Source organism: Aulostomus chinensis, chromosome 24 (assembly GCF_037954235.1).
Source record: "Aulostomus chinensis isolate RoL2024-O1b breed Wild chromosome 24, RoL_Achi_v1.0, whole genome shotgun sequence".
Taxonomy (NCBI): domain Eukaryota; kingdom Metazoa; phylum Chordata; class Actinopteri; order Syngnathiformes; family Aulostomidae; genus Aulostomus; species Aulostomus chinensis.
Window position 1 is genome coordinate 7649065 of NC_141343.1, and position 26672 is coordinate 7675736.

General features: G+C 45.1%; 2 protein-coding genes across 3 annotated transcripts; both read left to right on the forward strand.

The window, feature by feature from the left end:
• The first annotated feature begins 12303 nt into the window (after positions 1–12303).
• Positions 12304–20047, forward strand: LOC147238613 (uncharacterized). 2 transcript variants are annotated; one of them, XM_086197844.1, is made up of 11 exons: positions 12304–12423; positions 13215–13246; positions 13326–13457; positions 13682–13715; positions 13822–13908; positions 14001–14156; positions 16697–16747; positions 16823–16901; positions 17480–17594; positions 17688–17787; positions 18122–20047. In XM_086197844.1, exons 2-11 carry the CDS (start codon positions 13222–13224, stop codon positions 18945–18947), a joined length of 1605 nt encoding a protein of 534 aa, XP_086053970.1. In that variant the 5' UTR covers positions 12304–12423; positions 13215–13221; the 3' UTR covers positions 18948–20047. The 2 variants fall into 2 exon arrangements, with proteins under 2 accessions (XP_086053970.1, XP_086053969.1); XM_086197843.1 differs by lacking the exon at positions 12304–12423 and adding an exon at positions 12430–12963.
• Positions 20048–22726: 2679 nt separating this feature from the next.
• Positions 22727–26672, forward strand: LOC147238614 (uncharacterized). The gene is made up of 3 exons (XM_086197263.1): positions 22727–23050; positions 23515–23826; positions 25483–26672. The coding sequence occupies exons 1-3, from the start codon at positions 22931–22933 to the stop codon at positions 25621–25623; spliced, it is 573 nt and encodes a 190-aa protein (XP_086053389.1). The 5' UTR covers positions 22727–22930; the 3' UTR covers positions 25624–26672.

Below are 26672 nucleotides of genomic sequence, written 5' to 3' on the forward strand. Positions count from 1 at the left end.
TATGTGTTACTAACTCATCTTCTACTCTGGGTTAGGGTTATCTCTGTCCCTCTCTTTCCTTCTGTATATCTGTCTTCCTCCATTATCTGTCTTTGTCTCTGCCCCACTCTCCTGCCCTCTTTACCCCCAACCAGTCAAAGCAGAAGGCCGTCCCCACTGAGCCTGGATCTGAGCCTGGAAAAGGAAGGTTTTGGTCGCCGCTGTTGCAGGATGTGCTTGCTGATGGAGAATTGTTGAGTGTAAATTCATTGAAGGACTGTGGTACTGGACCTGCTCTACTTGTAAAGAGTCATGAGATAACTTTTGTTGTGATTTGGTGCTACACAAATAAAACTGACCTGACTACTCAACAATTGTTTGGTGTCACTGAAAAATCAAAACAAAAACAAAAAAATGAAACTGAAATGTATTTGTCTCACATAGAAAATGTCTGTGTAGGTTCCCATTCATCCAGGTCATCGTAGATCGAAGCGAAGTAAAATCTGGTCAACTGGACGTAAGTTTATCTTGAAGACGTTTCACCTCTCATCCGAGAGGCTTGTTCAGTTCTAGTGAAGAGTGTGGAAACTCCAGCTTATAAACCTATGTGGGAGTGGTCAGTGCTATTGTGGTGGAAACGACCCTCCCGAGACTCACCTGGCCTCCCCAAACGACAGTCGTTGTGCGGTGTCAGGGAGTTTCAGGGGTGGTCGTTAGGGAGTTTCACCAACCACTCAGATGCTAATGGGCTGTGCTGGCATCAGCCATTCCACATGGGTCAGGCGGTGATACTCCAAGCGGTTGATGATTTCCCCCTTTTGCAGCTTCTGTAGGTGTTCCACCACTTTCTTCTTATAGCTGCTGGTGGGGTCGTGTTTTAAGGTCTCATATGTGTGAATGAATGACCACCGTGCATCTTCCTTGCATCCTCCAAGATGCACGGTGGTCCTTGACACAACTGACTACCAGGACAAGATCAGTTCTCTTCTCAGTGACATTCACACATATGAGACCTTAAAACGCGACCCCACCAGCAGCTATAAGAAGAAAGTGGTGGAACACCTACAGAAGCTGCAAAAGGGGGAAATCATCAACCGCTTGGAGTATCACCGCCTGTACCTCTCTGGTACCTCTCTGGTACTCCAGCTTCCTCTCACAGTCCAAAGACATCAAGAGGGGACGAGGCTGATTGATACTCTAAATTGACCGTAGGTGTGACTGTGAGTGTGAATGGTTGTCTGTCTCTATGTGTTGGCCCTGAGATGGACTGGTGACCTGTCCAGGGTGGACCCCGCCTCTCACCCGTTGACGCAGGGATAGGCTCCACCCCCCCCGCGACTCTTAATGTAGGAACAAGCGGAAGACGATGGATGGATGGATGGAAAATGCCGTAGGAAATTATTTTAAACAGGTGATGTAACTTGTTATGAATTTGATTGAGTTCAAGTCCTGTTTAGTTTCATTTACAGCTTTGAGGTTGGCCAAACCCATTGAATTCCGCGGCGTTCGTCTCAGATATTTGATAAGAGGTTTAAATTTGGCTCCTCTATTTTTGGTTTGTCTGGAATTTTCCTGTCAGTTTCTGATGAAGAGATAAAACTGGCTGATGTGTTGTCTAACCCTTTAAGTGTGGTTCACATGGCAGTAACAAAGGCATGAACATACTTTGTTTCAGTATCTGAAGTTGAAGAAGGTCTACTGGGTACAAGTTTATTTTCTGGATTATGATTTGGGTCTCGTAGTGCCAATGTTGTTACTGGCGCTTTCCGTTGTTCGTGTTACATTAATTTCCTCGATCAGATCAGGTGTCTCACTTTTGGCTCCAGCCACATTCCGCAGCTAAATTAGCATTTAACTGAAGCTCCAACTCGTTCCTCACTCTGATGGAGGTGCTTACCCCAGCTGGAGTACATGAACATGTCTACGAGGGAGGAGCTGTTGATCTCCGTGATCCTGATGATGTGAATGTGGCCAGTTTAATGGCTGACCTCTGATGGTTTTATCACCCTGACGGGGTGAACATCGAGGAAAGAAGAAAGAGATAGCTATTTTCAAATTGAACAGGGAATACTTGCATTAACATGAACAATAGCAGTTAGTAACATTACAGTCAGGATGAGAATGAAACTGAAATTGATTTCTCATCAACATTGCTGCTGTGGTACACTCAGAAAACAGAGAACAGGGTGTATGGACATATGCGTGGATGTGCAGGGACACATCATCGGTGATGCGTCCTGATGCATTTCGGGTCTCACAACATCAGACACCCTCCCTCAGGCCAGCCCCTCCTACAAAATAGAAAGCAGCGTTCTTTGCCTGGAGTATTTGAAAGCAGATTCGGTGTCAGAACGCACTGCACGTGCCAGTCAGGGGCTTCAACATAAAAAAAAATGCTCCATATGTGTTTGCAAGTGATGGTTATCCATGAGCAGCAAGTGTATCTGACGCTGGAGAAAAAAAAATCAAAGCCTACTGCATGTTTGACATATTTTACACGTTAACTATGAATGTCTTTTTGTCTGTACCAGGGTTTCAGAGTTAAAAAAAAAAAAGCATGACGTGTTTGCGGTAACGACCAGCTGTTTGGGATTGATTGATATTTGTAGCCTTTTGTAGCCCTGCGATAGCTTGGGTTGTAAACACATCTGTGTTTGTTTGTTTTTTGTTTGTTTTTTGACAAATCTCTCTCAGAATACAAGACGTGGGCAGGAAATATCATCAAATTCAAACAGGAACCGGTTTGACTCGGACCAAAAACCAAATCACAAACAAGGACATACAAGGAACACAAAACTCGGCCAAATGCAAAACTGAAGGGCGTGTGACGCGTCTGTAAATGAAACATTCACGCGGTTCACACGGAAACGTCCAAATACCAAAACTTTACCTTAAGGCAATCTGATTTTTAAACCCGACTCTGGAAATGTATGCATATGCTTCCATTTTCTTTCAACGAATTAATTAGCCATTTTAACTTAATGTAACATGCTGGAGGTGTTGGTAAATAATAGAATCACAAGAGCAGCTCACATAATTACTAGCATTTTTACTGTTATGGACAATTGACTGAGGTGAACTTTATCAACATGACAGCTGAACTCAGTACAGGAGATCATCTTGCTAGTTTGCGAGCTCAACAAAAGTGCACATTTCAACTTCCTTTTCATTGCGTGCTTGTTCATTAAAGTCGATGCGTGTGGGTGGAGCAGGGAAACCCCGTAACCGTACATTCTGTCAGATTTTTACTAGAACTTTGAGGAAAAACAAGCTCAGCTTCATCCTGGCAGGAAATTATTTCTGTAGGATAAAGAGAGTGTTTTCTCCCTTGGTTCACACCACAAAATTTCCCGACACACAAGATCAAATTCTCAGAGACGGAGATCTCAATTCAAAGTTTTACTTGCAGCAAGGAGTTCAGGCAAAGTTCTACATTTGCACTTAGTCTCAGTGTCCCTCAGACATGTACATGGAGAGTTCCTCCTCTCAGTAGCTTCCCATCCCTTGTTCTTTCTTCTTCTTTCAAGGACAGTTTCGGGGCGGAGCGTAGGGACGCTGACTCCTCACTGTCCCAGGCCTTTCCCAAACTCCTCTTATCGCAGGAGTGTAAGCACGGCCTGGTGCATCCTGCACACACTCCATTTCTTTGGTCTGTATAGAGGTCACAACACTATCATACAATCCTACATCAGGCTAAAACTTCATGATAATAAAACATAAACGTGTCAGCGTATTTTCGAACAGCACTGCTGCACGGCTTGGACCCTTTAAACAATGTTTTATTTCTGTCACCACTCGCTGTCTTTTATTCACGTTGGCTCTCACTTTGCATGAATAGTATTTGGTTATATACCTGCATCAAAACTGGATATCACGCTTCAAAGGATAACAGGAACTCTGAATTGATACTCAGTGTTTCCTGCTTGGACTGCTTTCATCGGAGTCACACACAACATGAGTGACGTGGGAATGTTCAGAATTCATCTATCAAGTGAGTGCGTAAAACCTTGTCACGCATGTGTGATTCGGTTGACTTTCGGACTGCTTCAACTCTTTTACTTCAACGCAAAAAAAAAATAAAAAAAATAGGATGACAGTGTTTATTCAGGACATCTTTAAGTCATTTGAAACTGTGGGAATTGAGAAAACACGTCTCAGGCGTGGTTGTGAGTGGACTAAAACATCAGGAAGTGCAGTGAAATACAGAGATATTCAAGGACACGAGAACGTGGTTTGTCTTGATGATCGATCAGATATCAGTCACATTCTTTCTGGAACGTCTGACCTTTGTCTCAAACCTCCAATTGTTCTGATGTCTGTCTGTCCATCTGTCTGTCTGTCTCAAACTCTTACACACACACACACACACACACACACACACAAACACACACACACACACATCCTTGTACTTATATCTTTTTGAGGACTCTCACTGACGTAATACATTCCCAAGCCCCTCACCCTAAACTGAACCATCTCAACCGACTGCCTGACCCTAACCTTGACCCTAAACCTAACCAGAACCTGATTCTAACCTCGACCCTAAAACCAAGTCTTGACCTTAAAACGGCCCTTTGAAGATGTGAGGACCGGCTAAAATGTCCTCACTTTCCAAAAATGTCCTCACTCTGCTGGTTAAATATGTATTCTAGTCCTCAATATGTAGAAAGTACAAGAACACACACACACACACACACACACACTGTTTGTCCTTTTACCCCTCTGCTTCTATTTCTGTAGAAACACGTTACTAAACTGCTGCTCCCATGAACCCTAAGACGGTTTGCAAGTACAAGAAAAAAAAAACCTTGACATTTTGTACACGAGGAGCAATGAACAAATCTCGACCGTCTTTAGTTGTTTCAGGAAACCGGTCCTGAAGCTGCACCCAGTGTTTCATTTCACTAAACCGTGGCTCTTGCAAACACCTAAGTCCTCATCATTGTTTGCCTGTTACATTTTTAGTGAATAAAAAAAAAAAGGCAAAGTAGGTCTTGTTGCTTTTACTGTTAATCCTCATTAAAACATTGCTGTGCGCATGTGCTGATGGTGTCTTTCAGTGGAAGAAGTGTTCCTCCTGTACTGGTTTGTTTTATTTGGTTGGGAACATGATGATGCGACACATTCATCGAAGCACCGACGACAGCAGGTGACCGATCATGTGGGAAACTTCATGGTAAATGGTAAATGGACTCAATTTTATATAGCGCTTTTCTACCTTAGCGGTACTCAAAGCGCGCTTTACAGTGTCATCTCATTCACCCATTCACACACACACTCACACACTGATGGTGGAGGCTGCCATGCAAGGCGCCAACCTACTCATCAGGAGCAATTATGGGTTCAGTATCTTGCTCAAGGACACTTTGACATGGTCACCGGGGTCGAGGATCGAACCAGCGACCCTTCGGTTGCTAGACGGCCACTCTACCCCTGAGCCATGCCGCCCAAAAGCGTCTTTCTTTAGGCCGGCTACTGTTGAGAGTAATGCTGTCTTTACTGGGACTCCACCGTATTCAAATTTGTTGGAGAATGAGCAGCAGTAGTTAGGGGTGACGGTCATTTCAAGCAAAAAAAAACAAAAAAAATACAACATAAAAAATAATATAGTACACAATATATGACTCCTCCTGGAACCGTCACCTTACCGTGGTGGAGGAGTTTGAGTGCCCTAGTGACCCTAGGAGCTATGCTGTCGGGGGCATTTTGCCCCTGGTAGGGTCACCCAAGGCAGACTGGTCCTAGGCGAAGGGCCAGACAAAGAACGGTTCAACAGACCCTTCATGGAAAAACCAGCAATTGCTACATGTACCCTGCCCGGAGGGGCACCGGGGCCCCGCCCTGGAGCCAGGCCCGGGGTGGGGGCTCGAAGGCGAGCGCCTGGTGGCCGGGCCTTGGTCTGTGGGGCCCGGCCGGGCCTAGCCCGAAGAGGACACATAGGCACGTCCTCCCTTGGACTCACCACTCATTGGGGGAACCGGAGGGGTCCGGTGCAATGTGGTTTGGGTGGCAGTTTCAGGCGGGTGCCTCGGCTGTCTGAACCACAGACATGGAAGCTGGCTTTTGGGACATGGAACGTTACCTCTCTGGTGGGGAAGGAGCTGGAGCTGGTGGAAGAGGTTGAGCGTTACCGGCTAGATATAGTCGGCCTCACCTCGACACATAGCTCTGGGTCCGGAACCCGAGTCCTTGAGAGGGGTTGGACTTTCTCTTTTGCTGGAGTTGCTCCGGGTGAGAGGCGGAGGGTGGGGGTGGGCTTTTTGGTTTTCCCTCGACTCTCTGCCTGTACGTTGGGGTTTACCCCCGTGGACGAAAGGGTTGCTTCCCTGCGCCTTCGGGACAGGGAACGGGTCCTGACTGTGGTCTGCGCATATGCGCCAAACACCAGTTCAGAGTACCCACCCTTTTTGGAGTCCTTGGGAAGGGTACTGGATGGTTCCCCAGCTGGGGACTCCATTGTCCTACTGGGAGACTTCAACGCTCACGTGGGCAACGACAGCATGACCTGGAGAGGTGTGATTGGGAGGAACGGCAGGCCCGACCTGAATCCGAGTGGTGTTCAGTTATTGGACTTCTGTGCAAGTCCCAGTTTGGCCATAACAAACACCATGTTCGAGCATAAGGATGCCCACCAGTGCACATGGCACCAGGACACCCTAGGTCGCAGGTCTATGATCGATTTTATAGTCGTATTATTTGACCTGCGACCGCATGTTCTGGACACTTGGGTGAAGAGAGGAGCTGAGCTGTCAACTGATCACCACCTGGTGGTGAGTTGGATCAGATGGCAGGGGAAGATGCCGCGCAGACCTGGCAGGCCCAAACGAGTAGTGAGGGTTTTTTGTTGGGAACGCCTGGCAGAAGAACCAGTCAGAACGATCTTTAACTCCCACCTCCGGCAGAGCTTTGATCACATCACGGGGGTAGTGGGGGACATTGAGTCCGAATGGGCCATGTTCCGCTCTGCCATTGTCGAGGCGGCTGCTGTGAGCTGTGGCCGCAAGGCTGCTGGGGCCGGCCGCGGGGGTAATCCTCGAACCCGCTGGTGGACACCAGAGGTGAGGGGAGCCGTCAGGCTGAAGAAGGAGGCTTACAGGGCATGGCTGGCCTGTGGGTCTCCAGAGGCAGCTGACCGGTACCGGCAGGCCAAACGGTGTGCAGCTGTGGCGGTCACCAAAGCAAAAACTTGGGCGTGGGAAGAGTTCGGTGAGGCCATGGAGAACGACTATCGGTCGGCTCCAAAAAGGTTCTGGCAAACCGTCCGTCGCCTCAGGGGGGGAAGGCGGCACCTTGCCCACACTGTTTACAGTGGGGGTGGGAGGCTGCTGACGTCAACTGGGGAGATAATTGGGCGGTGGAAGGAATACTTTGAGGAACTCCTCAATCCCACCAGCACGTACTCCGTGGAGGAGACAAGAGTCTGGGGAGTGCTTGGGGGGGGGGGGGGGTCGTCCATTCTCCGGGGCAGAAGTCGCCGAGGCAGTTAAACAACTCCGCTGTGGCAGAGCCCCAGGGGTGGATGAGTTCCGCCCTGGGTATCTCAAGGCTCTGGATGTAGTGGGGCTGTCTTGGCTGACACGTCTCTGCAACACTGCATGAACATCGGGGGAAGTGCCTTTGGAGTGGCAGACCGGGGTGGTGGTCCCCGTCTTTAAGAATGGGGACCAGAGGGTGTGTTCCAACTATCGGGGGATCACACTTCTCAGCCTCCCTGGTAAGGTCTACGCCAGGGTACTGGAGAGGAGGGTCAGGGCGATAGTCGAACCCCAGATTGAGGAGGAGCAGTGTGGTTTTCGTCCTGGCCGTGGAACCATGGATCAGCTCTTCACCCTCGCTAGGGTGCTGGAGGGGGCATGGGAGTTTGCCCAACCAGTCCACATGTGCTTTGTGGACTTAGAGAAGGCTTACGACCGTGTTCCCAGGAGCATACTGTGGGGGGTACTCCGGGAGTACGGGTGGATGGCCCTTTACAAAGGGCCATTCGGTCATTCTACCGGAGGAGTGAGAGTCTGGTCCGTGTAGCCGGTAGTATGTCGGACTTGTTCCCAGTGAGGGTTGGACTCCGCCAAGGCTGCCCTTTGTCACCGGTTCTGTTCATAACTTTTATGGACAGAATTTCTAGGCGCAGCCGGGTGGTGGAGGGGTTTGAGTTTGGTGGCAGGAGGATGTCGTCTTTGCTGTTTGCGGATGACGTAGTCCTCTTAGCGCCATCGGGCCACGACCTCCAGCTCTTGCTGGGACAGTTTGCAGCCGAATGTGAAGCGGCTGGGATGAGAATCAGCACCTCCAAGTCTGAGGCCATGGTCCTCAGCCGGAAAAGGGTGGTTTGCCCACTCCGGGTTGGGGGGGGGGGTCTTACCTCAGGTGGAGGAGTTTAAGTATCTCGGGGTCTTGTTCACGAGTGAGGGTAAGATGGAGCGGGAGATTGACAGGCGGATTGGGTAATGACCGAAAGAACAAGATCGCGAATACAAGCGGCCGAAATGAGTTTCCTCTGCAGGGTGGCTGGGCTCTCCCTTAGAGATAGGGTGAGAAGCTCTGTCATTCGGGAGGGACTCAGAGTAGAACCGCTGCTCCTCCATGGCGAGAGGAGCCAGTTGAGGTGGTTCGTGCATCTGGTGAGGATGCCTCCTGGGCGCCTCTCTCTGGAGGTTTTCCTGGCATGTCCAACTGAGAGGAGGCCTCGAGGCCGACCCAGGACACGGTGGAGGGATTATATCTCTCGGCTGGCCAGGGAACGCCTCGGGATCCTCCCGGAAGAGCTGGTTGAAGTGGCTGGGGAGAGGGCAGTCTGGGCTTCCTTGCTGAGACTGCTGACCCCGTGACCCGGACCCACCGGATGAAGCGGAGGACGACGAAGACGAAGACAATATATGAATGCATCACCCAAAATGTAATTTTATAACAGCTATTAGGGAAGAAAAAAAATGTAAGAAATGTAGATTCGCATTTTTGTTCCCAACCGGATCGCACCTGTCTGGGTGGATCAGGGCTTGGCGTCGCATCTGATATGTTTTTTTGGCTACAGATTTATTTATCACGACTGAGTCATGTGGCGTCAGTTACCAGATATGAAGGGCAAGGCAAGGCAAGGCAAGGCAATTTTATTTGTATAGCCCGTTTTCACAAACAGTTTGTCTCAAAGGGCTTCACATGGCATCATAACAACATCCTCTGCCCTTAGACCCTCACATCGACTGAGGAAAAACTCCATAGAAAACCCTTTTAACAGGGAAAAATCTGTGAAAACCTCAGGGTGAGCAACAGAGGAGGGATCCCTCACCCAGGACGGACAGACGTGCAGTAGATGTTGTTACAGACAAGAAAACAGTTTACAATGCAGAATGTGAGAAACACGGAAATGTTAATAACAGCTGAAGAAGGAAGCTTCTGGAAGGGGAGGCAGGGAGAGCAAGCCAGCTTGATGGGAGACTGGATGGCAGACTGGTTCATGGAAGGGGAGCGCAGGCCGGTGTAACAGTAGGGAATAAGAGGGAGGGGGCGATGCAGGCGGCGGTTGGGGCTCTGGTGGATCTGTGGAAACACAGAGAGACTGCGAGACACCAAGGCCAAACTACAAAGTGCAACAAGTAGTGGTAGTGACAGTTCCAAAAATGTGCAGGGAGGAGAGGAGGAGAGAGGGGGAGAGGAGAGGAGAGGAGGGAAGGGCTCCATGTAACCTGATGTGTCCCCCAGCAGTATAGCTATCAATGGTTCAGAGCTACCTGAACCAGTCCTAACTGAAGGCTCTGTCATAGAGGAAGGTCTTAAGCCTGGACTTAAACGTAGTTAAAGTGTCTGCCTCTCTGACCCATGGAGAGAGCTGGTTCCACAGTAGAGGAGCCCGGTAACTAAAGGCTCTACCTCCCAGTCTGTTTTTATTGATACTGGGAATCACTAAAAGACCTGCATTCTGGGAGCGGCGTGCTCTGGTCGGGCAGTAGGGACTAATGAGCTCTTTCAAATAGGATGGAGCTTTATCATTGAGAGCCTTATAAGTCAGCAGAAGGACTTTGAAGTCGATTCTAGATCCTACAGGAAGCCAGTGGAGAGAAGCTAAAGTGGGAGAGATGTGTTCTCTCTTCTTAACTCCCGTCAAAACCCTCGCTGCAGCGTTCTGGACCAGCTGGAGACTCTTTAGGGAGTATTTAGGACATCCTGACAGGAGAGAGTTGCAGTAGTCCAGCCGAGAAGTGATAAATGCATGCACCAGTTTTTCAGCATCACTCTGGGAAAGGATATTCCTAATCTTAGCGATACTTCACAGATGGAAGAAGGCGGTCCTAGTCACATTCTTTATGTGGGAGCTGAAGGAAAGGTCCTGGTCAAAAATGACCCCAAGGTTCCTTGCAGTTGTACTCGGAGTTAGGGTGATGCCATCTAGAGTAGAGGTCCGATTCAAGAGTGTGTCCCTGTGGTGTTTAGGTCCAAAAATGATTACCTCAGTTTTATCTGAATTGAGCATTAAGAAGTTAGAGGACATCCAGGATTTAATGTCTTTCAGGCAGTCTTGCAGATGAGTAAGCGGGCTTGTGTCGTCTGGCTCCATCGACAAGTAAAGTTGTGTGTCATCTGCATAACAGTGGAAGTTGATCGAGTGCTTCCGGATTATGTCACCTAATGGGAGCATGTAAAGAGTGAAGACAATCGGTCCTAAAACTGAACCCTGTGGTACACCATATGTAACTCTGCTATACTCAGAATGGTCATTATTAACATTAACAAACTGAAACCTGTCAGATAAGTAGGACTTAAACCATTTTAGGGCAGTTCCTTTAATCCCAATGTCATGGTCTAGTCTCTGTAGCAGGATGCTGTGGTCGATGGTGTCAAATGCAGCACTGAGGTCCAAAAGGACAAGCACAGAGACAAGACCTCAGTCTGAAGCTATGAGAAGATCATTAGAGACTCTGACCAGTGCTGTTTCAGTGCTATGGTGTTCCCTGAATCCAGATTGGAAGGCTTCAAAGAGCTCGTTGCTGTGCAGATGTTCATGTAGCTGCTCCAGGACAACCTTCTCAAGGATCTTGGAGATGTAGGGGAGGTTGGATATCGGCCTATAGTTGGCTTATACATCTGGGTTAAGAGGTTTTTTAAGTAAAGGGTTGATGACAGCCACCTTAAAGGCCTGTGGCACATAACCTGTGACTAAGGAAAGATTAGTTGACTAGAGGGAAGGCATCCTTAAGGAGGCTTGTTGGGATGGGATCCAGCAGACAAGTGGCTGACTTGGAGGAACCGACTGCAGAAGTTAATTCTGACAGGTCGATGGGGGAGAAGCTGTCCAAGTATGCACCAAGTCTGGGAGGTGCTTCTATGGGGACTGTAGTCTGTCCTCCATGACTGGCAATCTTCGTTCTAATATTCACAATCTTTTCAGTAAAGAAAGAAAGGAAGTCGTTACTGCTGAGAGTTGGGGGGATGCATGGCTCAACAGCACTATGGTTCTTGGTGAGCCTGCCCACGGTGCTGAAGAGGAACCTGGGGTTGTTCTTGAAGGCATCACTTTGTTGTCATTGTTGTGCTGTTGAGCTATAAATGCTTCCTTTATTCTCCCTCTCTCTCTCCCTCTCTCTCTCTCACACACACACACACACACACACACTCCCACACACACTAGACATAACAACACACAAACACAAATTTTCCCAACATAGATTTATTTAAATGGCATGAAGCGGGAGTTTTAGGAAGAAAATGTTACCGTTCCTTTAAGTACTCAGACGAAACATTTCAATGAAGTTTGAGTAATTTATTACATTTCTGTGCTAGGAGACGACAACCATCCTTTATTTCTAAGAGGTTGTGTTCAAACTAGAAGAACAAGCATTGATTTTAATGACATGCACAATAGCCAACGGAAATACTTATTCAATTAACAAAAAAGCATAACTTGCATGTGAGACCACCTGAATCCATTTGTTGTCAGCCTCCAGAAGTCTGCACCACGTTGCTGTGACTCAAATGACACACGAGGAATGTTCTTATCTCCTGTCTCCTTATCTGCTCTTATCAGTTACATTGCGCATCACGGGGACATTTTTATTTATTTGTCGTTGTTATTTGTTGAAAAAAATAAAAAATAAAATAAAAGGACACTACGATGGGAGCCATGTAATAAAGCATATTGACTTAATCACTTTTAGAGGTATTCAGACATTTTTAGAAACCTGAAGAATTTTAAAAAATGGACAATAATTGTATTACTTAGATGACATTTAAGGGTGTTGTATGTTTTTGTGATCGTAATAATAATCACGATCATCATTTAAATAATAAAGCGCAGAAAACCTGCTCAATCCTGGAACTGTAATTCCCATAGCCCCCGTTTACACGAATACGGGAAGCGGTAAAGTCCAGAAGGGAAAAAATCCGCGTAACTTGCTACTGCTCTTAAAGGAGACGCTTCCCAAACATTCTTGATGGGGGCCAAAGAAATTTAAGGTTTGCTTTAGCTTTAAGTCGTAAAGAATGTTTTTTTTTTAAACGCTGTTACTACTACATCGCAACTTTTATTCTTAATTATCTTAAAAAAAATAAATAAGTGGTTTCTCATCCACAGTTGACTTGGCTAACACACTGGTCTCACTGAGGCCTTTCTAAGTTACGTTGGTCATGTAATTCAAAATAATAATGGATAATTAATTAAAATTCAAAGTTAGGAAGAGTCTTCGCAATTAGCATGGCCCCGGGGAAAGAAGGGGTTTCAGGCACTCGTCCTGGGACGAAGAAAACCGGATCCACTGATGCGTATAACACGGAGGCCGCAAAATCATCCTCGGGCTCGACTGAGGCTTCCAGCGGAAGCGGAGGAAGGAAGAGGAACGGGAGAAACGCAGCGCTCTCCGCTGACTCCATGGCAGACACCGGTGTTTGTGTGCGAGTTTTGCGGACTAGAGGGGTTGTAGCTGGCGGGACCAGTGATTCTAACACTACCCATCGTCAGAAAAAACCTTCAAGTAGCCGAGGGAAAACTGTCATGCAGTAAGTACGTGTATTAAAACCCGTTTCTGGGCCGTAGCTGCCTCTCTAATAGGCGGCTTAATACTACAGACTGCAGCGAAGTTGGCAGGACACTTGAGCTGTAATTGTCGGAAGTGTGTTATATCACTGGGGCTTCTTAAAGCTATAGGTTTACCAGCTATCAAAACCAAACCAAATGCATGTGTTTTACTTAATTATTTATTCTCAGAGGTCATTAGAGGCCTATAATATCGACCTTTTCTCATACACAGTACCACTATGAAGAAACCTACATCTAAAAGGGGTAAGAAGGCTCGCTTTTCTCCATCTATGACTTTTAATCTGGTATTTCTGTCACACTCAATATATTTTGACTCTCTTAGCATCTAAACGCACTTTTGGACCAAAGCTGTCCAAATCTAGAACGGGCAAGCGAAGACCTCCAACCCGAGTCCAGAGGCTGACACCTGCACAAACATGTAAGCCTGAAACCAGGATGGAGACTTTGTCATGTGGTAAGAAAAACTCCACTTTACCTGGAAAAATCTTTGGAAATTTCCCTCAGAAACACATGAGTATGTAATGTGTTTATTTTTCATGGAGGCAGGCAGAATGTACAGTCATGAACATTTTTTATAAAGTCCTGGGAAAACTGTGGAAAAAAGAATGCTGTGTGTGTGTGTGTGTGTGTGTGTGTGTGTGTGTGTGTGTGTGTGTGTGTGTGTGTGTGTGTTTTCAGGGAAGAAAGAAGGTGCATCAAAAGATACTGACAAGTGAGTGTCGTAAAATTCACGAAATGAGCAGCAGAGGAAATTTTGGATTTCTGTTTCATTTGAATTAGTTTCATCATGTCCGGCATTGTGTTGATGTCCATGTTAGCTTTGCAGATCCAGATGTGGCTCTGGATGAAGACCTTCCACCCAGGGACCACCCGAGCGACATCATCCCTAAACCTCAGATGACGATGTAATTTAATTATTCTTGTTAATTTAAACCCAGTGGGGTGAACATGAGATGATCCGTGCTTTTTTTTTTCTTCCTCTCTCTCTCTCTCGCAGACAGAAATCCAGGCGACGAGCGTTGTTACAACACAACGAGGTCAAGACAGAGGAATCCGTAAAGAAGGAGGAAGAGAAAGTTTTCAAATCAGAAGAATTTCCAGAAGTCATCAAACAATGTGATGACGTAGGAGATAATGCAGAGTCACCCAGGAAGTAAGTAAATGCAAATAACTCTGAACCTGTTTCAGGAAGACTTGTGAGGGCGTTTGTACCGAGAAAAGGTGTGGTTAGAGATGAGCAAGAGAACAGCTTTAACACACGGCGCCATCCCGACGCGTGGATGGCGCCGTCAGGTGTCTGGGCCGTTAGGCTTCACCCAGCTGAATCAGTGCCTCTGAGCTCATTCCTTGAGAGAGAGCCTGCATGTTCTTCTGACACTCAAACACTGCAAAACAATGCAAAACCCTTTCACTTTTTAATGGTAGCCCTTTTTAGACACAGAATGCACCAAATTTGCAGCCAGGTAGAGGCGGGAATCTGCCGTCTTGTCTGTGTGAAATGGAGGCGTTATATGAGGCCACTTGTGTGAGCGCAAACATGTGACGTGATGTGCTGCACAAAGTTGCGTGTGAACAGTCATGAACAACATGCGTTGTAAGAATATTCAGTCCCGTGACAGTCTGTGAGTTTCAAAACAGTAATTTGCCGCTGTGGCTGCCAGCAGCGCCGGTGTATACTTTCTCTGAGGTGTTTCATGCGGGAGAACCGGCGAGCGTTATGTTTGAGTCATCATCGACACCTCCTCCCATCTCACACTGAGCCGGCACATTGACAGCTTTGATTTACATAGCAATGGAGGCAGCAATAAGTGTACCCTCGAAGGAGGAATATTGTTGGGCCAAAATGGACTCCCAATTTGCCGCACTCTCCCTGAAACCTCGGACCGAGCCGCAAAAAAGACAGGCAAATTAACAGATTCCTGTCCTTTTATATAGGGGGCTGGTGTCATGGTGGAAAAGAATAGCCAGTCTAAATTGTGCCATTGTTATAATATTTTGTAGAATAATTCCTAATCATTCATCTTCATATACGCTCTAATGACATTATGCTGCGCGAACACTGATCTAATCAAAATTAAACTTCCAGGCAGGAAGCAAAGCCTGTCGGCTATGTCGTTCTCCCTGTTCCTGACAGTTGTCGGTTCCTTCTTGTCAATGTCAATCTCTCAGGCTTGTAAATACTTCATTGTCATAGGTGGTAAACAGTAGAACACTTTTATTTTCATTTCTCAAGTGCCTGTACATGAGGCACGAGATCGTGTTCTCTGAAGCAAGCAAAGGTGTAGCGCAAATAAAATAGAATAAAAGCGTCACTACTGAAAGATGTAGAACACAATAAAGACACCAGTCACCAGCAGCTTCTCTGGCTGCTGTTAGCAGCAGAGCTACTGTTAGCATCCTCGCCACTTTTCCTACATTGAGCTTGGGTGTGTTGAAAAAAACAAAACAAAAAAACAACACAGATATTTTCGCCTGCTTTCCAGGCGGTTGTGGTTGCCATGACATGTTTTCCTCCGCTCTCTCTGTCTGGTTGTGGGTGCCAGTGCAAGTGTGTGTGTGTCTGTCTGTCTGTCTGTCTGTGCAATACGCATGGGCGCGGAGTCTTCGCAGAACAGGAGAATTATAAATGCGCAACAATGTATCGAGTGAAATGACACACCTTCGCCTAAATTAGATCAACAACATAAGCCTAATTCGTTTTTTTCGATAAAAGAAGGTCTAGACCTGTTCCACAGGAAAAGTCACCTTATATGGTTTCTTTTGTGATGTTGCGCCATATATAAAATGAAATTAGATACAATTAACTGGACTTTGGAGGGGCGGGGCACCCCCCTGCATATATGGATAGAGGAGGAGGGAGGGAAGGAGGAAAAAGGAGTTTCGAATTATAAGAAGATGTCACATCTTCCTGTCCGTAAGATGAAATTGTCTTATTGTGCAAAACCAAAAGACTGCAAAATGAGGCCCAGTATTGCAACCTGCGTATGATCTTTCTTTCTTTTTCTTTTCTTTTTTTTTTTTTTACTCGAGGGATTCATTCAGGAGTCACGAGTCTCCATCCTTACTCAGCGATAAATATCGTATCCAAGTGCGCCGGGCCAATCTAGAAAGATGATTTCTTTTTTATTGTTGTTTCTTTTATGTTTAGCAGAATTCTGAAAAATTTAAGGGGCCTTTTCCTGGTCCCTGTTGCGCCTCTCCGCCAAGTTTGGTGGGGGGACGGCTCAGTAGTTTGCACATCATGCTGTCACGTTCACCTGTGTCGAACAGCAGAATCACGCGCTAAATCGGCTGTTCTTCAAACTGATAAGAGTTCATAAAATCATGGGAAAAACCAGGAAGAGTTACGGATTTTTTTTTTTAAATAAGCAATTTCCAGTCCTTGCTCTTTTCTGAAAAGTAAATAAAAGCCCAAAAATGTTGTAAAATGAATGGGAATTTTCCCCACGAATACCTGAATTTTGGAGTATATTCAGCTGAGTTTGTCTGACACAATTTGGTGAATATTAATATAATTAAATACATGTTTATGTTTTATTAATCAGTGGAGTTTGTCATTTATTTTAGTTGAATATGCACTTGACTGTTATTCCCAGCCATAAAAAAAACCTGAGCTGGGAACCTGATCTGTATAACGAGGCGACAAGAGATAAAAAAGTTACACTCCTGATCTGAATTTTTCTTCCCCCCTAGACGAGGTAAACAACCAAAAGATGACAAAGCCGCTCGTCCGCCTAAGAGAAGGTGAGTGTTTGTGTTCTTTACTGAATCCGTCAGTGAGATGGTGAATCCAACATCGTCTTCGTTCGGCGTTGACAGGAAGAAGCCCCCTGTGCAGTACGTCCGCTGCGAGATAGAAGGCTGTGGTACCGTCTTAGCTCACCCACGCTACCTACAGGTTTGCTATAGCCTCTCAGGCGTAACCATGACAACACCCTACATTGTTTTGAAGCCACTCTACAAGGGAGTAGAGTAGTTGGTCCTTCACATTATTGCAGTCCTGAGGGTTTATCATCACGATGCAGTCTTTTCTTATAACAGGACTCATCTCCAGAAAGATAAGAACCTACTTTTCTCAGGATAATTGAATGTGCTCATGCGTTCTATTTTAGCTGGGACTCAGAAATAACTGACCTCTAATTACAAAAGTGCCATAGAACAAATCGGAATCTTAAGGTACCAACCCACCCAAGTTGACATCAGAGTAAATTCAGCAGGAACTTCAGCAGAATTTGTTTTCTAAATGTTTTACGTTGTGTCCTTAAGTGTCTGTTTCCATATATTTAGGGGATGGGAAACCCTCTCAATTATCTGATTCCAGTTGTTTTTGGGTGGGTGCCACATCACCGTTTTAAAGTTTTTGCCCTGATTAAGCTCCATTCTGTAATTTTTAGCCTTTTATTTCCATTAAGCTGAAGAAAATCCTGCCACGTTTTCACTATTTTATCCAGTTTCTGTTCCGTTTTCTCATCTCAGCATCACATCAAATACCAGCACTTGCTGAAAAAGAAGTACGTGTGTGACCACCCGTCATGTGGGCGACTGTTTCGCCTGCAGAAGCAGCTGTTGCGCCACGCGAAACACCACACAGGTGACGATGGGCCACGGCTTTGCGTTTGGTTCTGAAATAATCAGTGGAAGCGTTAACCGGCGTGGCTTCTCCCGTTGCTGTTGTGTCTTCCAGATCAGAGGGACTACATCTGCGAGTACTGTGCTCGGGCCTTCAAGAGCTCCCATAACCTGGCAGTTCACCGGATGATCCACACAGGAGAGAAGCCCATACAGTGAGATGAGAGACGGTAGCATGTCATAATGCCTGCTGGCTGGTATCCAGGAAGAACAAGCACATGATTCCCTTTTAAGTTCCTGGTTTCTTTATTTGTTTGAACTTAAATCAGCTTAGAGTAACATCACACAAATTTGCTATGTCTTTCTTTAATATGAAATATAATCTGAGTGTTTTTGTTGTTGTTGGGTTTTTTTTTTTCATTTCATTTCCCCTAACCGGGCTCATGAATATTTAAAAAAAATAAAATAAAATGGCCAAGCAGAACTCATTCAGTCTGTGGTGATGCTGGTTTGGATGATGATATATACTTTGTCTCCCCCTTGTGGCAGGTGTGAGATCTGTGGCTTCACCTGCCGTCAGAAAGCCTCCTTGAACTGGCACATGAAGAAGCACGACGCCGAAGCTTCCTACCAGTTCTCCTGTTCCATATGTTGCAAAAAGTTTGAGAAGAAAGACTCTGTTGTCGCCCACAAGGCTAAAAGCCACCCAGAGGTGCTCATAGCTGAAGCTCTGGCAGCCAACGGAGGTTCGGTAATAACAAGTCCCACCTCAGTCCTAGAGGTTGTCCCACAGAGTGAGGGTGTACTAGAGACCGTCCCAGTTTCCACCTCGTCTGACCAGCTTCCTGTGCATCAGGAGAACCAGGAAACGACGAGCACGCTCACTCCGCTGCAGCAGGTGGTGCTGCCGCTCGCTCCACAGACTCAGCTGGCTGTATCTCCGGGCCAGTTCCTCCAACTACCCACGCATCACATGGTTCAGCAAGCCCCAACCGTTCTCCACCTCACCACCGCCCCACCTCCTCACTTATCCAGCACCAGCCACCCCCAGCTCATCCAGCTCACCGCCCTTCCTGCCAGCACCGTCACACCCTCCACCTTCTCCCAGAGCACCCTCCTCACCCTCAGCTCGGTCACCACCCTGGTTCCCCAGCAGGCCGTCCAGTGGGGCAGGGAGGCCGAGAGGAACGAGCAGCTGAGCGGGGAGGGTGAGCTGTGGGACAGGGTGGTGGTGGGCTGCAGTCCTCAGGATGTGGGGGAGATGATGTGGGAGGACGGCGGGGAGATGAAGAGGGAAGATGAAGGGATTGTTTGGGAGAACGAGAGACAGATTATGGTGCAGTGTGCCGAGACTCAAGGAGATGGTTTAATCTAGAGAAGAACAAATGTGAAAGGTGGACGACACAAAATGACACGAGCATTTTGATTTATGGAAAAAGAACGAGCTCTTAAAAAGGTCAGAAAGGCTCCAGCAACACCTGATAGAACTCGATAAGCTCACATAAATGCTAGCTTTTTAAATATAGCGTTTCAAGTAATGCTATACCCAACTACCACATCTTTCAGGTACTCACAAGGTTACACACATTTATGTATTTCGTCCCCTGTATTATTTTGTTTCTCCAGAAAGCAGAAAGAGCCAGCCATGTATTTTCAGCTTGAAGCTAATGGCTACTGACAGCTAACAACGGCTACAGCAACAAAATAGCAAAACTGCCTGTAAATGTTAGCTGAGAGCACGTTAAAGAACGCGTATGTTATCACAGTTGATGTGCATGAGAGATTTGGTAGCGTTTGGTTGTCGTAGCAGTGGTTACCCATCAATAACCTTTAGCTACAAGCTCAATATACGTCGCTGGTTATTTCTCTGTTCTGAAGTCCAAAAGGAGTAATGCAGGAATGGGAAAAAAAAAATATTCATGAACTCTTAATTTGTGAGTACCTGAAAGGCAAGAAAACACTTTTTGGGTGGAAAACAAAGTATAACCCAGTAGTGAGTTCTAAATGTGACTGAGAGCAAATTTACCGGGGATTGTTAAAAATTTCTGATTACACAAGCTTTTACTTCATGACTATTTTGACACCCTGTGTTTGTAAATATTTGTGTATATTTTTTTAGTTAAAAAAACTGAAAGGTAATTTATAATGCCGTAATATGTCTTTGAACTGTATGTCCTCGTGTCATAGTGACCATGTTGTACTATAAACAAATGATGGAATCTGTAAACTAAAAAAAAAAAAAAGTTTGCTTTTAGCCTGTACTTTTACACCTCCATTTTGTTGAGCACCACTGACACAATTTGTAAACATTTTTTAGACATGTCTGTTGTATTAATGTACTGTATTAAAACAAGTATCAGCAGTTTTTTGCAAGATAAAAGGACTAAACCCACTACTACTGAGTACTTACAAGCTTTCAGTCTTAATTTATAAGTAAATTTGTTCATAAAAACTATAATAAAGAATTCATTCTTCTTCTGTCTTGGTTTATATGAATAAAAATGACCTCAGTTTTAAAAATTCCTAAAAATATATGCTCTAAATCACTTTCTTGTTTCTAGGTTAGGTCAAATTAATAAATAGGACGCCTCACTATTGTTCCTTTGTCCACTATTTGAATCAGGCAGCATGTTTTCCTGCATTTGATCAATTTACCTGTATTGTCACAGGAGCACCTTGCAAAAGAAGATTTTATTGATAATGAAATGTGTATTTGTCATGTTGCACAACCAACAAAAAGCTTGTAATTTTAGTACCATGTTTGCATTTTGAAAACAAAAACAGGTATTTGTCTCTTTACGAAAGAGTAGTAGGACCAAAAAAAAGAGAGGAGGTAGTTGTTTTTTTGTTGTTTTTTTTCCATCGTGCACTTTCAGAAATAAGTCAATATATAATATTGAGAATGAAGTCGGCCTTTTGAGACTATTACAACTGGCGCATGTAACTGCTTCTACAAAATGCTGTGCAGGCAGTTAGATGAACTGGGGAAACTATACTTTGGACCCGTCTTTAGTGACAGAAGCACTTTCTCTGTTAGCTCACAAACCCACTGTAGTTACAGTATCATTATTACGACTTTGAAGAGACTGTGCCGAAAACTGCGACTGTTCCTTAAGGATAAACCACACAAGCTTGGAAGAGAATTCAAGTCATTATATGTCGACTTTTTTCTCTACATTGTATTTTGGCTTCATTCCCAACATTTAAACTATTTTTCTCGAAGTGCAGGATGAAAAAGAAAAATCTACCTCCTGTCATTTTTTTTGCCTTATGGGTGGACCTTATATGTCTTCCGTAGCTTTTGGCCTGTGACACTTCAGTAAGTTTACATTTCAGCCCTCCGAGGGAAAAAGTTTAGTTGGCACTGACTTAGAAACCTGGACACATCATTAAATAATCTGTTAATTTTTAACAAATTAAGGTGAACATATTTACAGATTAGAAAATTAGGTATTAGGCATGATGTTTGCTAATAAGTGACTTCATTTAATTGATAAATCATTGTAGTAGAGTTATTCATCCAAACCGTTATCAGAATTTTTACTTCTTAATATTATACCTGCCACAGAAATACCAGTGAGGTCTTATTGTATAATGTTAAAACTGATAATGTTAAAACTAGTGAGGGAAACAAAACCAAAATGTTGAGACAAATAAGAGTATTTTGATTTAAGGACAGAAAATGAAATATAAGCTAACATAAATGCTAATTTTTCAAATAAAGAACTTAAGGTGCTACTACACACACAATGTGTGTGTGTTGTTGTTTTTATTGTCTTGTGGTTGTTTTTGATTTTTAAGTATTCACAAATAAGTTCATAAATATATAGTTTCCCTCTTTTTGACTCCAAAAGAAGCAGGAAGAGCTAGCTATTTAGCTCGACGCTAATAGCAACTGATAGCTAACAACCTTGAAACTGCCCAAAACTGTCTTCTGCACTTGTGACTAGAAAAAGAAAATTTGGGTTAGGGTTAGATTAGATACTTGAGAGTTTTTAGATGGGTATTTTTGGGCAGTTTTGTTCATGTTTTGTTGCTATTGTTAGCTTCAAGCTAAATTTACGTTTCTGATTGTTGGGAGTCCCAAAGAAGACACGGAGGCGGGGAAAAATATTGTTATAAACTCCAACTGATGTGCTGCAAGATAAATATCCATCTATCTATCTATCTATCTATCTATCTATCTATCGATCTATCTATCCATCTATCCATCTATCTATCTATCTATCTATCTATCTATCTATCTATCCATCTATCCATCTATCCAGATATAGACACTACCAGTCAAAAGTTTGGACACACCTTCTCATTCAATGTTTTCTCTTTTTTTTTTTACTGCTTTCTACATTGTAGATATATACTGAGGATGATGTGGCAGCCATGTTGGTTCAGTGTGCCTTCAATTTTAAATAAATCCCCAACAGTGTAACCAGTCAACCACACCATTACGTCTCCTCCTCCAACACCATCCGGTTTGCGTTTAGTTGGACCGTCATTGATTTTTCGACAGGACAATGACCCCAAACACACCTCCAGGCTGTGTGAGGGCTATTGGACCAAGAAGGAGAGTGATGGCCAGATGACCTGGCCTCCACAGTCACCTGACCTAAACCCAATCCAGATGGTTTGGGATGAGATGGACCGCAAAGTGAAGGCAAAAGAGCCAACAAGCGCTTAGCATCTCTGGGAACTCCTTCAAGACGGTTTGGAAAAACCATCAGGTGACAACCTCGTGACGCTCATGGAGAGAACGCCAAGAGTGAGGAAAGCAGGAATCAAAGCAAAGGGTGGTTGTTTTGAAGAATCTAAAATATAAAAAAAAGGTTTTGACTTATTTCACACTTTTGTTGACTACATAATTCCATATATGTTTATTCATAGTTTTGATGCCTTCAGTGAGAATCTACAATGTAAAAAGACGTGAAAAAATATGATTTAAAAATATATAAATTTAAACAAAAAACAAAACAAAAAACAGATAGCTTATTCATTTGAGAAGACTGGGCCACATTGTGACTTGGGGGGGGGGGGGGGGGGGCCAGGAAAAAAAAGCCCTGCTGTGCGTCTGGGTAAAAACGCCCCTGTTCCTTGCGGAACCAATTAAATCCCCTCTCCCTGCGTGCATGCCAACATGAACGCCGACACTAACACGCTTCACCCACAGTTGCTAAGAGAATCTCTGGGCCGCGGTCACACCACTTGAGTGTCCGTCAGAGTTGTGGTGGAAATAACGGCGTTTCGGTGCCGATATAGACGACGTAGATTGGAGGGGTTTTAGGGGGGGGGGGGCGAATTTTCGAGGTCGGTCCACATCCAGCTCTGCTAACCACCAGGACTACTAACAGCGCTGGAGTGCAAATGGCAGAGCAGGAGAAGCAGGAGATAGCCTCGCCGGTGGCCGAGCGGTCGCGGACGGAGAGAGCGGTGGCTCTTGCTCGGCTATTGCACCATGAATGCACTCATTTGCTCCAGCTATACGTGAGTTCTCCGTTTACACCCCCCTCTTCCTCCTCCTCCTCCTCCTCCTCCTCCTCCTCGGTGTCACTCCCCTTCCCGTTACTTGTGGCTGTAATGTTTGACGCTACCTGTCGCTTTTCTATGATATATTTGACTTTTATTGTACGTAAGGTTTCACATCCACCATTCCAGGGGTCTGCAGCCGGATGTGCTGGTGCGGAATGTAATCATACTAAAAGCCCCCCCGCCCCACCCCCCCATACACACACACACACACACACACACACACACACACTCCGTCCATTTTCCCCAGGGCACCTAATGGACAGTGCCTTCTTCTTCTCTTAGAAGATCTTTTAATTGATCGATATAATCAATGCTGCAGCCTCTTAGTGTTGAACTTGATCTGAGCCCGGTGGTGCCCTGCATGTGTCAGCTCTGCACTCAGCATCAGGTCCTGATTTATTATCGTCCATCCCCTCCAGAGAGAGAAGGAGACTTTCCTGTCGGGCCACACCCCGGAGGGGGGCCGCATAGTGTCCCTGTCCCCAGACACGGAGGAGCCCAGCACCGAGGAGCAGGTGCAGCTGCTGCACGCAGCTCTGCGGCAGTGCCTGGGCCTGCTTCACTGCCTCATCCTGAAGGAAGAGGAGGAATGGGGGGCACTGGAGGGGGATTACGAGACCATGAGGAAGAATGTGAAATCCCGTTTGGAGCTCCTGCTGCACAGCACCAAAGATCTGGTGGGGACCGAGGACAGGACTCTGGAGGTCACCCCAGACACCCAGTGCACCGAGGTACAGGATTAGTAGTCAGATTACTTCACCTGTCACATGTCACTGATACTTAGAAATAAAAACCCATTTTCTAAGTAGGGAACATGTTATTTTGGTGCTGGTGTCAGTGAAAACACAATCACAAGTCACGTCTTTACGTATCACTTCATTTTGTAGCGTAATTCTTACTGTAATACACATTCAAATGGTATGTTTGAGTGAAACCAATCACTTAATGAACAGAGAAAAAGAAAACGAGGCAACATTATCCGCATCCCGTCCATCTTCGTGCGGCGGCTCTTTCATAACGTAATCTTAAATTGTAAATGTGATACGACTAAAAACCACCAATCACACCGCCAACGTGACGTATCTCAACAACGAATCGTCAATATTTTGGTTGACGTGACGTCATCAATCCTACCCTCAAAAGATGTCTTAATACACTTGTCCGTAAATATTCAAAATTTGGTTTTGATGTTTAAAATTTGATGTTTTATACTTTTTTATGTTCGATAAATGATTTTTTTCCCTCAAAAAAAAAGAGAAAATTGGGAATAATAGATTTTTTTATTTACATTGGACAATAAAAAACATCAGGGATGGGTCACTTCTCCTCGCTCTTCATCAGCGATGAGGAAACGACTACTCAAAGTTTTTTTTCTCAAATAAAGAAGGTCGCTTTTTTTAAATTCACAATATTACACGTGTTTTTCCCTAAAATGTAATCCATCCATCTGCTGCTTATCCTGTTAAGGGTCACGGGGGAGGTGGAGCCTATCCTGGCAGCCTTCAGGCGAGAGGCGGGTTCACCCTGGACAGGTCACCAGTCCATCGCAGGGCCAACACATAGAGACAGACAACCATTCACACTCACAGTCACACCTACGGTCAGTTTAGAGAATCAATCAGCCTCGTCCCCTCTTGATGTCTTTGGACTGTGGGAGGAAGCTGGAGTACCAGAGAGAACCCACACAGGAACAGGGAGAACATGGAGACTCCATACAGAAAGATCCTGTGCAGTGGTCAGCACTGTCGCCTCACAGCAGGAAGGTTCCGGGTTCCAGCCCCGGCTCCATCACGGGATCTTTCTGTGTGAGTCTCCATGTTCTCCCTGTTCCTGTGTGGGTTCTCTCTGGTTCTCCAGCTTCCTCCCACAGTCCAAAGACATCAAGAGGGGACGAGGCTGATTGATACTCTAAATTGACCGTAGGTGTGACTGTGAGTGTGAATGGTTGTCTGTCTCTATGTGTTGGCCCTGTGATGGACTGGTGACCTGTCCAGGGTGAACCCCGCCTCTCACCTGAAGGCTGCTGGGATAGGCTACACCCCCCACCCCCCGTGACCCTTAACAGGATAAGTGGAAGAAAATGAATGGATGGATGGACATTAGCCAAAATAAGTTGTGAAATATTGGCACTGTGGTAGCAAAATGTTGTTTTACTAATTAAAAAAACGACTGTGTGGGGCAGATCAATGATGTCATTGATTGTGTTTGAGGATCTTTATTCTGGGAGATCTTTTTGATGGAATGTGGAAGAAGAGAAGAACTTCTATTTAATAAACTAAAACAGTTTTATCATTCCAATTCTGTTTGAACAGTAAAGTTTGTGTGTCTTTCTTCTTCATTTTTGTGAGAGATCCATACGTGACCCTAACTTGCTCTCCTCTGGGTAGGAAATTGACGGCGGCAGGGGAGTTTTTGGCCTGAAGATGTGGACCTATCGAGTTCTCCTGGAGCTGATCCACTGGGCTGACCACGCTGCGCAGACCCTCCACGTCTTCCACAAAGAACGAGGGGGAACAGAAGAGGTCTAATCAGATAGCGGAGAGAGAGGGGGAAAAAAAAGAAACAAAAAAAGGAAAAAAAAACCAACCCGTCGACAAATGAACTCACTCCACACTAACAGCCGTTTTTTTTCACCCCCTTTTAACAAACGTAGCGCTTTGTGAACATGAGAGGTTTAGAGAAAGGGAAAAAAAAAAAAGTGCTGCTGAAGTGACATTGAAGTAAGCTCCTTTAACAAATGCCAGTACACAGCTTTTCCAGACGTCGGTATTTCCACAGCAAGTGCTAAAATGACCTCTAGTTTGCCTCGGTTGCTATTTCCTCTCCAAAAAAATAAAAGTGCAAACTGCGTTAGAGTATGAGGTGTATGCAGTGGCTTTTTTTTTTTTTTATTCCGTGTGTAATTTATTTTATTTAAGTGGATTTGATAACTAATGATTAGCCATTTGTAACACTTCAACTAACTGCTAGAATGTAGCCAAAAATACATGACTGATAAACTGTGACTGTTGTGCAGCTGAATCTGTTTTCATAGGCCACGTAGCTTTTAATGTACCACACAATTATTATTGTTATTATTATTAACATATCTAATCTGAATGATTCCATACAGCCAAAACAAAAAAAGAGTGAATGCTGGTTATGTATCTTATGTGGTTTGACACCATCATGTGTCATGTTTGCTGCTCTGGTCACCAAGTTCTCCTGATGGTTCTACTTGAATGTGCTGCTAAAGGTCGGGACTCTCAGAGCAGCGGTTCTCAAAAGGTCGCGACCTTGTCTGGAAGGCCCCTTGTTAAAAAAAAAAAAAAAACATGGGGGAAAGGAAATGGTCCTGAGCCTGCTTTTGACAACCGCTGTTTCAGAAAGTAGACCGATTATGATTTACAGTAGGATTGTACTGTCTGTAGCCAACAATAACTTCACTGTAGTGTTAAATGCCTGACATGGCGGCGACTCACTGAGCGAATGAGCTGTGACTTACTTGCTGGTAGAATACGTTTCTTATTGCAGTGCTTTTCTTTTATCTCGGTGATGAATTAATGGATGTGCATTAAAGATTAAAAGCCAATCTTAA

Coding starts and splice junctions, on each gene's coding strand:
- LOC147238613 (XM_086197843.1), top strand. CDS start 12,662: ATGGCCCCGGGGAAAGAAGGGGTTTCAGGCACTCGTCCTGGGACGAAG. Junction 13,247..13,325: donor GAAACCTACATCTAAAAGGG/GTAAGAAGGCTC, acceptor TGACTCTCTTAG/CATCTAAACGCACTTTTGGA. Junction 17,788..18,121: donor ACAGGAGAGAAGCCCATACA/GTGAGATGAGAG, acceptor CCCTTGTGGCAG/GTGTGAGATCTGTGGCTTCA.
- LOC147238614 (XM_086197263.1), top strand. CDS start 22,931: ATGGCAGAGCAGGAGAAGCAGGAGATAGCCTCGCCGGTGGCCGAGCGG. Junction 23,051..23,514: donor CTCATTTGCTCCAGCTATAC/GTGAGTTCTCCG, acceptor CATCCCCTCCAG/AGAGAGAAGGAGACTTTCCT. Junction 23,827..25,482: donor CAGACACCCAGTGCACCGAG/GTACAGGATTAG, acceptor TCCTCTGGGTAG/GAAATTGACGGCGGCAGGGG.